Source organism: Microcaecilia unicolor, chromosome 10, assembly GCF_901765095.1.
Source record: "Microcaecilia unicolor chromosome 10, aMicUni1.1, whole genome shotgun sequence".
NCBI classification, from domain to species: domain Eukaryota; kingdom Metazoa; phylum Chordata; class Amphibia; order Gymnophiona; family Siphonopidae; genus Microcaecilia; species Microcaecilia unicolor.
The window spans coordinates 219,400,539-219,410,806 of NC_044040.1; the positions used below are offsets into that span (position 1 = coordinate 219,400,539).

A 10,268-nucleotide genomic window follows, 5' to 3' on the forward strand; every position below is an offset into this window, starting at 1 on the left:
TTCATGAGCCCTGGTCAAATGAATCTTAATCAGATTTGTGGACATGATGTTGCCTCAGATCTTGCAGACAACAGCATTAGAAAGTGCAAGTATCTCTCTCACTTTTCCAACCATCAAATAAAGGCTTCCTAATGATTTTTAGCAAGGTAGTGACCTGATTCTGACCCACCGCCACCTGTGCCTGCAGCCCTCCTGCGTCAAGTTCTATAAAGATTCAGGTCACAGTCTGAAAATTTAAAGCACTATGAGAGCAATCCAGAGGAGGAGTGGCCTAGTGGTTAGGGTGGTGAACTTTGGTCCTGGGGAACTGAGAAACTGAGTTCAATTCCCTGCACAGGCAGCTCCTTGACTCTGGGCAAGTCACTTAACCCTCCATTGCCTGCCACGAGTGGGAAAGTACGGGGTACAAATGTAACAAAAAAAAAAAAAACCCAGACATTTTCGTGCAGTGGCTGGGCATGTGTGTGAGGGAGGGGAAGGGATTAAGAGGAAGATACTGTGTGTGTGTGGGGGGGGGGGGGGGGGGATTTGGTGCACGATACGCTTGCATGCCAGGAATGTGACCAATAAGACACTGCCCACTCTTAGTCCAAAGCCTTCCCAAATCACTCTTGCATATTTGGTTAATTAATAGTACTTCTGAGGCTGAAGGAAGATGGACATCAGTAACTGTTTAAGAGGATTTATTGGTCGCTGCTCTGCCAAGAAGCTTTGAAACATATAAGTTTAGAAAACAGTTTTCTAAGAACTACAACATTATTTCAAATTTTTGTTTTGACTCCTCCTTCAACATCCAAACAGAAAACTAAACAAACTTTTCCTGCTGCCCGTTCCCATGACAAGGTTTGCTCGTGCTCTGACACAGGCCATGTTTACAGCACTTGTGGCTTTGCATTGCCTGGTTTCTGTATCCACTGGCCATAGATCTGAAGCGAATGCAAGGACTTGAAGCCCAGCTTAACTGCAGAGTATTTCTGACTAAATGAAAAGGGGAGAGGTCTACCCTGCCCCTGAGATGTAGGTATGCAGGATCAGTACATCATTCTTCTGGGAGATACACAGGATTCTTCCTTTCCAGATGGGGGATTACAGCCTCATAGTAGAATTTCTCCAGCTTGGGCTCTGTCTTCTCCCAGAACTTGGCATCAAATTCTACTGGGGCAACAGCGGTCTCTTTCTTGGTGTGAACCACAAAATCCGCTTTGGCCAGTCCAGTGGCTGCCAGCTGGCATTGCACCTGGCTGTAGTAGGAGTGATCTTTCTTCAGGGCATAGGTATCGCCATTCTTTTCAAGGCAGAAAGACGCATCCTTACAGGCATCTTTCACTGTGTGATCTCTGTGCTTGTAGGGGCACTTGACCTCCAAAAGCTTGACCGGCTTACCCGAGGTGCCATCATGGACAATGCCATCGGGGCTGGCTGCAAGCCAGCTCTTATCTGGGTGAATGAAGAGGCCACACTCTTCCACTTTCACGTCCTTTCCAGCTTTTTTGGACGTCAGTTCCTCGTACTCCTTTATGGCTGTCTTTTCATTCTTGATGCCCCATGACATAGCCGGGGTCTGCACCCGGGGCCCTTCATTCACCACGGCCTTCAGGTAAGACTGGGGTACCTCTGTGCTCTTCTCGTTTACGTATTTGCTATTTGCTATCTTGTGGGCCATGGAAGCTGTAATACGATTCTCCCTCTCTTCATACCACTTGGGGTTGTTCCGCTGGCCACGGGTTTCCTTCTCAATCTTCATCACAGTCTCCTTGCTTAGTTGGCTGGATGCAGCAGTGCCTTTTCTGAGGCTGTCCCCTTTGATGTTGGTAACATTAGCTGCTCTGGTGCTAGAAGCTACATTGGGTAGTTTTTCCTGATTATTTTTGAAGTCTCCAGAATCACCTCTGGCTGTGTCAGTGAACTTGACTTGAGAAGCTCGTGGCACTGCTCCCCTGCCTTTTGGGTTACCTGCTGGGGTCGCTGCCCCCTTTCTGCTAGTGGTGGGAGCACTAAGAGATGCTGTTGAATGCGAATTGCTCACTGAAGTAGATACAGATGACTTTGAGGCTGTGGAAGCAGAGGAGGACCTGGAGGCTGACTTCAGTTCAGGAGTGCTGGTTCTCACTCCCGGAGAAGAAGGGTTTGCTCCAGTTGATGCGGCCTTCCGGGGTCTACCCATTGCTCAAATACTGCAAAGAAAAAAAAAAGTAAGCATTCACTTCACAAACTAGAACACTCTGGATAATGCTGGAAACAAGTAATACTAGTGGGATTTAACTCCCGCTAACTATAAGAACTGAGTTGAGTTATTTAGTATTTGAGTGACTTCAAGAATCTGTTTAGATTTGGAAGGTTTTATATTATGGTTAAGTATTGTATGACAAGTTGGCCTTTTAATTTCTACTTTTGTACACCACAGTGAACCCTTTTTGGGGAAACTAGTGGTTTATAAGTGTTGTATTGACTGTGACAAACAGTTTGGAAAGAAAATTAATATGCTCTTTTGATAAGAACATAAGAGTAGCCATAGTGGGTCAGACCAATGGTCCATCTAGCCCTAGTATCCTGTTTACCAAACAGTGGCCAAACCAGATCACAAGTACCTGGCAGAAACCCAAATTGTGGCAACACTTCATACTACAAATCCCAGGGCAAGCGGTTGCTTCCCATTTCTGTCTCAATAGCAGACTATGGACTTTTCCTGCAGGAATTTGTCCAAACTTTTTTTTTTTTTAACCCAGATATGCTAACCGCTGTTACCAAATCCTCTGGCGCAGAGTTCCAGAGCTTAACTATTCATTGAGTGAAAAAATATTTCCTCCTATTTGTTTTAAAAGGATTTCCATTTAACATCAAGTGTCCCTTAGTCTTTGTACTGTTGGAACGAGTAAAAAAAATTGATTTACTTCTACTCAGGATTTTGTAGAACTCAAATCATATCTCCCCTCATCCGTCTCTTTTCCAAGCTGAAGAGCCCTAACCTCTTTAGCCTTTCCTCATATGAGAAGAGTTCCATCCCCTTTATCACTTTGGTTGCTCTTATAAGTACATAAGTATTGCCACACTGTGACAGACAAAAGGCCTATCAAGCCCAGCATCCTGTTTCCATCAGTGGCCAATCCAGGTCACAAATACCTGGCAAGATCCTGAAAAAGTTCAATACATTTTATGCTGCTTATCCCAGAATTAAGCAGTGGATTTTCCCCATTTAATAATGGTCTATGGACTTTTCCTTTAGGAAGCCATCCAGACATTTTTTACACCCCGCTAAGCTAACCGCCTTTACCACATTCTCTCACAATGAATTCCAGAGTTTAATTACATGTTGAGGAAAGAAAATTTTCTCCGATTCGTATTAAATTTACTACTTTGTATCTTCATTGCATACCCCATAGTCCTAGTATTTTTGGAAATAGTAAACAATTTACGTCTACCTGCTCCACTCATTATTTTATAGACCTCTATCATATTTACCCTCGGTCGTCTTTTCTCCAAGCTGAAGCGCCCTAGATGCTTCAGCCTTTTCTCATAGGGAAGTCGTCCCATCCCCTTTATCATTGTCATCGCCCTTCTCTGTACCTTTTCTAATTCCACTATATCTGTTTGAGATGTGGTGACCAGAATTGAACACAATATTCGAGGTTCGGTCATACCATGGACCGATACAAAGGCATTCTAACGTTCTCGCTTTTGTTTTCCATTCCTTTCCTAATAATACCTAGCTGATAAGCAAAGCACTGATAAGGAAGGCAAAAAGGGACTTTGAAAAAAAGACTGCGTTGTAGGCAAAAACACATAGTAAACATTTTTTTAGGTATATTAAAAGCAAGAAGCTTACAAAAGAATGGGTTAGACCGTTAGATGATCGAAGGGTAAAAGGGGCAATCAGGAAAGACAAAGCCATAGTGGAGAGATTAATTCTTTGCTTCAGTCTTCACTGAGGAAGATTTTGGAGATATCGGTGCCAGAAATAGTATTCAAGGCTGACGAGTTGGAGAAACTGAATGAAATCTCTATTAACCTAGAGTAGCAAATCTCCAGGACCGGATGGTATTCATCCCAGAGTACTGACAGAATTGAAAAATTAACTGGCGGAACTATTGTTAGTAATATGCCATTTATCTTTAAAATCAAGCGTGGTTCTGGAAGATTGGAGGGTGGCCAATGTAACGCCAATCTTTAAAAAAAGGTTCTGCTATATTTTTTTTGAGATATGGCGACCAGAACTGAACGCAATAGTCGGGCGCTGATGCACCATGGAGCAATACAAAGGCATTATACAATCTGTGTGAGAAAACATTGCCCTGGAGGGAGCAAGCTAAATGGCATGGTGCAGAACTCAGAGTGCAAGATGGGTTGTAGGAGAACCTGTAATCTTGGGCAAACTGGTGGATCAGCCACCTCTAGTGTGCTGGTGACAAAGCTGCTGCTACACCCAGTGTGGAAGTGGCTGAAAATAGGGACTAAGTCCTAGTGCAAGGGGTGGGGTAAGTGGCTCAACAGAGCCAGCAGTCTCACTGCTTTAATGCTCACAGAACAGATCTGACTTGCAATCTTCTGTACTGAAGTACAGTGACAGAATCCTGTATTAGAAGCTGATGCCCTCTGTTTGTGGCAAGACCTATGTCTCTACTTGCATATGAGGAAGTAAGTACACCCAAGTGGCAGGAGTCAGGTGCTGGGACTTGAATTTAGCCTTTAGGAATTCCCAAACATGTGACTGAATGATGGCAGCCATGCAACTGGAAAAGAACTTGGGAACCTTGCATCCCAACAGCTTTGTATAATACAGGTACACGCTCCAGGCATGATCCTTGTTACTCCACAACATCTGTCCAAGCCACCACTCCCTCCTCTCCAGTTCTCTTCAACCTGCCACATTTGATCTTTACAAAGCCTATACTCCTCCCCCCTGCACTCCTTATGCTTTGCTTCCCCAGTCTCCTGTGCTCTCCACATGTAATCCTTCCAATTTCTAGCAGATTGCCTTAACTCCCCATTCTCCTCTGCCCCTCACCCAGCATCATCTTCCAACACTCCCTCCCACTCACCACCCCTACCATCATCCTACGTTCCCTTTAGCTTGTTGGGAATAGGGGGGTCCCGAGCCCCCCAAGAAGGCTAGAGTGACCTCCATCTGACTCCATCTCTAAATAACACTAGTACTGGGGTAATCAGGGGGTTGTGAAGTTCTAAGAGAAATTGCCACTGAGAGAGACGCTAGGTCTAAGGAAAAGGTACCAGCCTTATGACAAACTGGAATCAGATTACAATGCAGTGAAAGATAGCTGCTGGATGCAACAAAAGCATTTGTACTTACAGCCTTTCATCATTAAGTGAAGCCCACAAACCATCATTTAGAATGAAGAGTTTATTTGCATATCAGATTTTAATCAGGTACATTCATCAGACAAATTCTGAATTCAGCTGACCGGAGCTCTGCTGCTTCCGAGGCGTTGGGGACGGACTCCGAAATTAAGCCCAAATCACCCTTCTTTTATACTCTCTTCTCTCAATAGAAGTCTATGGCTGGACCTATTTTGGGACCTGTTTTTTTCCAACTATTTCTCAATTTCTGTGGTTAAACTGTCGTGTCCTGCCATCTGTTGTTCTGTACCCAACTCTTTCCGTTCCAGCTATTGCAAGTTATTTCGCAATTTCCTCTTTTGTCAACATGTTTTTCTCTTCTGCCAGAACATCTTATTCTTAGCATATCAGTTTCACTTCCCCTTTTTCTATTATCTTATGATCTAAGTTTCATCTTATAGAAAGACAAACTCCATTTTAATAAGTGCTACATTCAATTTGTACCTGGCCTAGTCAGTGCTTTTCAGCTGCACAAAGCTATGTAGTTTGGCCTGCCACTATTCCAGTGGATAGATCTTAGGGTAGAACACATATTAACTTGCAGGAAAAGCAAGTCCATGCTCAGCCAGTCATAGATTTTTAAACCTAGCTGGTATTTTTACAGCCTGAGTCCTAAAATCTGGCCTTCCACCCTTTCGGTGGGCATCCAGTGAGGGCCTCTTGCTGTAGTATAATTATACAAGCTAAATCCCACTCCCCCTACCCCGCATCCTTCCACACACTCTGCACCCCACCCCACATCCTTTAACACTTTCTCCACCCCACCTTCTCAGCATCTTTCCACATAGCACGTGTCTATCATCCTTTAGTCTATCCAGAAGAATTCTTACACTCCCCCTCCTCCTTCCATACTTCCACTAGCTGAATCCTCACCTCGTATTATCCTTTCTTGTTCCAGATGAATCTCCCACACCCAGCAAGCATCATCCTGTCTCCCTCCAACTGAATCCCTCCCACTCCTCCCAGCTACCATCATCCTTCCAGAATTTCTCCCCCACCCAGAATTATCAATTCATACTCTCTCTCTGCATCTTTTCCTCCCGTCCCCTTATCCTTCCAGCAGAATCCCTGCTACCTTACCCAACACCATCCTTCTGCACTCCTCCCTGAATGCCTCCCCCCCAGCCACCATCATCCCTCCCATACCTCCCCCTATCCTTTCACATCCCTGTGAATCTCTCCCCCCAGCCAGCATCATCCTTCCACACTCCCCCCCCCCCCAATTCCTTTCTACCCTCACCAAGCATCCCTACACACTCTTCCCCCCCCCCATCCTTTCACATCCCCTGAATCTCTCCCTCCCCAGCATCAACCTTCCCCATTGCCTTCAACATCCTCTCTCTACTCGACCTGCTTCTCCCTCCCCTCCCGACTCCTACGTCCAGAGGTAGGGTGGGAAAATAACTCATCTAACCTTCCTCGATTCGGTCCAGCTAAAACGAACCGTAGCAAATATCTCTGAAGAGCGACTGGGCCGCCAGGCGAACTCTTCCCCCAGGTGCTGTTGCTCAGCTGCTGGTCCCGAATCCAAACGAATCCTCCTAAGTTTCGATTTCCCTTCCTGCAGACAATTCCCGCGCGCGCTCTCCTCCCAAAGCCCCGCCCCGCCCCGCCCCGCCCCGCCAGCCTGGATTTCTTCCATTTCGGCTCCGCCCCTCCCCTTTTTGCTCCGCCTCCTACCCTCGGCCTGTCTGTCATCTCCCCTTGCTCATAACCGCGTGATCTGCAAAAGGAGGTTGAAGAAAACAGACGAGATGGGCCTATCGGGTCTAAGGGCTGAAGTCAGTAGGCGGAGCTTGACGCCGTTGCCCCGCCCCACCAGCCTGGATTTCTTCCATTTCGGCTCCGCCCCTCCCCTTTTTGCTCCGCCTCCTTCCCTCGGCCTTTCTGTCATCTCCCCTTGCTCATAACCGCGTGATCGGCAAGGAGATTGAAGAGCACAGACGTCTAAGGGCTGAAGTCAGTAGGCGGAGCTTGACGCCGTTGCCCCGCCCCACCAGCCTGGATTTCTTCCATTTCGGCTCCGCCCCTCCCCTTTTTGCTCCGCCTCCTACCCTCGGCCTTTCTGTCATCTCCCCTTGCTCATAACCGCGTGATCGGCAAGGAGATTGAAGAGAACAGACGTCTATGGGCTGAAGCCAGTAGGCGGAGCTTGACGCCGTTGCCCCGCCCCACCAGACTGGATTTCTTCCATTTCGGCTCCGCCCCTCCCCTTTTTACTCCGCCTCCTACCCTCGGCCTGTCTGTCATCTCCCCTTGCTCATAACCGCGTGATGATCTGCAAAGCAGGTTGAAGAAAACAGACGAGATGGGCCTATCGGGTCTAAGGGCTGAAGCCAGTGGGCGGAGCTTGACGCCGTTTAAGACAGTTCACCCAAAACAAAAGCCAAAGATGGTTGTAAATAAGGGACTGCCTATGCCTGGTCCATCTATAAAAAGACTAGGCAGTGCCTTAAAAGGTGGAGAACAATTTTTTTCTTTTTATTTATTTGAAAGCTTCCAATTTGTAGATATTAATATCATGAAATAAAAAATGGAATATCACTAAAACAACTTCAAAAAAAATTATTGTAGGTGGTAGAACTTATAAACTCTGTATTTTGTGCTCATTTTTCTAACCTGTTCTATACAAAGCAGATGGCCAGCTTTCACTGAGGATATCCTGTTTCTTGAAGGGTTCATCTTAGCTCTTGTAATCTTCCTTGGGAACCTGGTGTTATAAAGATGATGGAATATATTGAAATTAAATGGAAGTAAAATTAAACTCTCCTACATAAGAATAGCCACACTGGGTCAGACCACTGGTCCATCCAGCCCAGTATCCTGTTTCCAACAGCGGCCAATCCAGGTCACAAGTGCCTCTCATTGGGGCACATGGAATCACATTTTCACCTCTTCGCTTCTGTAGAATTTTTCATTTTAAATACTGTAAAGCCCAGCCTCTTGCCTCTAAAAGGGGAGCTAAACAACTTCAGAAGAGACTGAAAGCTCTTCTGGTAAAGGAAAAATGCTCCAGCGTTTAGTTTTTCTCTTTTATCATAAGTAGAGGAGTGTGGTAGCTGTGTTAGTCCACTCTTAAGGTTATCAATAGAAATCAAACAAAATAAAACATGGAAAAGAAAATAAGATGATACCTTTTTTATTGGACATGACTTAATACATTTCTTGATTAGCTTTCGAAGGTTGCCCTTCTTCCTCAGATCGGAAATAAGCAAATGTGCTAGCTGACAGTGTATATAAGTGAAAACATTCAAGCATTACTATGACAGTCTGACATGGTGGGAGGAGGAGGGTGGGTAGGAAGTATGCATGGGGACATCAAAGCATATCATTGATATTCTAACAGGGTGGGTGTGGATAGGTGAGGGGAGGGTGATCAACAGAGACATACAGCTTTATGGTTTATAATGGGCTAGGAACCCCAGATCCTTGTTAAGTCCTTTCTGTTGGGTGTTAAAATATTCAATCATTCTGACTTCAAAGGTCTTACGTTCTTGTATGGTTTTAAAGTTACCTTTGAGGATTCTCACTGTGAAATCACTGGTACAGTGTCCTGGTCCTGTAAAATGTTGACCAACAGGCGTGGGAACCCTGCTGGCACCAGTATTGTTCATATGATGTCTATGTAAATTGAATCTTAAGCATCTGGCCTGTTTCTCCAATATAGCATCCTTCGTTACATTTTTTACACTGAATGATATATACCACATTGGAAGATGAGCAAGTGAAAGATCCCTTTATGTTGAATATCTTTCCTTTGTGGATGACTTTGGGGTCCTGTGAAATATTTTGGCATAGTTTGCAACTGGATAAATTACAGGGAAGTGTGCCCTTCTGTTCCTTTTCAGTCTGTGAAGGAAGTTTACTTCTGATTAGCTTGTGTTTTAAATTGGGTGGCTGTCGGAAGGCCAGTACTGGTGGGGATGGGAATATCTCTTTCAGTAATTCATCCTCCTGGAGTATAGGTTGACGGAGGGTGAAGAAACTCTGAAACAATTTTATTCTGCATTCAATACATACCATCCTACAATCAGATTCAAAATTGACTACTCCCCAGAAAAAGTCAATTTTTTGGACACCACGGTCTCAATCAGTGATGGCTGTATACAAACATCTATATACAAGAAACCCACAGACAGATGTAGCTACCTCCACAACTCCAGCTTCCATCCTTCACATACAAAAAGATCCATCATTTACAGCCAAGCCACAAGATACCATCGTATCTGCTCTGACCCAGGGGACAGAGACAGACACCTTAAAACCCTGACTGAATCCTTCAAACAGAAGGGCTACAACCCCAAAATAATCTCCAAGAATATTGCCTCCTCCCTCAAAACACTCAGGGAGAATCTGCTACAGTACAAAAAGAAAAAATCCACAGACAGAATCCCGCTTGTAGTGACATACAATCCAGAGCTGGAAAAACTGAGGAAAATCATAAGAGATCTACAACCTATACTCCAGGAGGATGAATTACTGAAAGAGATATTCCCATCCCCACCAGTACTGGCCTTCCGACAGCCACCCAATTTAAAACACAAGCTAATCAGAAGTAAACTTCCTTCACAGACTGAAAAGGAACAGAAGGGCACACTTCCCTGTAATTTATCCAGTTGCAAACTATGCCAAAATATTTCACAGGACCCCAAAGTCATCCACAAAGGAAAGATATTCAACATAAAGGGATCTTTCACTTGCTCATCTTCCAATGTGGTATATATCATTCAGTGTAAAAAATGTAACGAAGGATGCTATATTGGAGAAACAGGCCAGATGCTTAAGATTCAATTTACATAGACATCATATGAACAATACTGGTGCCAGCAGGGTTCCCACGCCTGTTGGTCAACATTTTACAGGACCAGGACACTGTACCAGTGATTTCACAGTGAGAATACTCAAAGGTAACTTTA

At 44.9% G+C, this 10,268-nt stretch overlaps 1 protein-coding gene across 2 annotated transcripts; it reads right to left on the reverse strand.

Moving 5' to 3' along the window:
- Positions 1-666: 666 nt before the first annotated feature.
- LOC115478581 lies at positions 667-6,953 on the reverse strand. Of its 2 annotated transcripts, none has more exons than XM_030216047.1 (2): positions 6,766-6,953; positions 667-2,174 (listed from the first exon to the last, which is right to left on the reverse strand). In XM_030216047.1, the coding sequence occupies exon 2, from the start codon at positions 2,162-2,164 to the stop codon at positions 1,040-1,042; it is 1,125 nt and encodes a 374-aa protein (XP_030071907.1). In that variant the 5' UTR covers positions 2,165-2,174; positions 6,766-6,953; the 3' UTR covers positions 667-1,039. The 2 variants fall into 2 exon arrangements, with proteins under 2 accessions (XP_030071907.1, XP_030071909.1); XM_030216049.1 differs by having other exon boundaries at positions 667-2,173; positions 6,721-6,953.
- Positions 6,954-10,268: the final 3,315 nt, after the last annotated feature.

Coding starts and splice junctions, on each gene's coding strand:
- LOC115478581 (XM_030216047.1), bottom strand. CDS start 2,164: ATGGGTAGACCCCGGAAGGCCGCATCAACTGGAGCAAACCCTTCTTCT.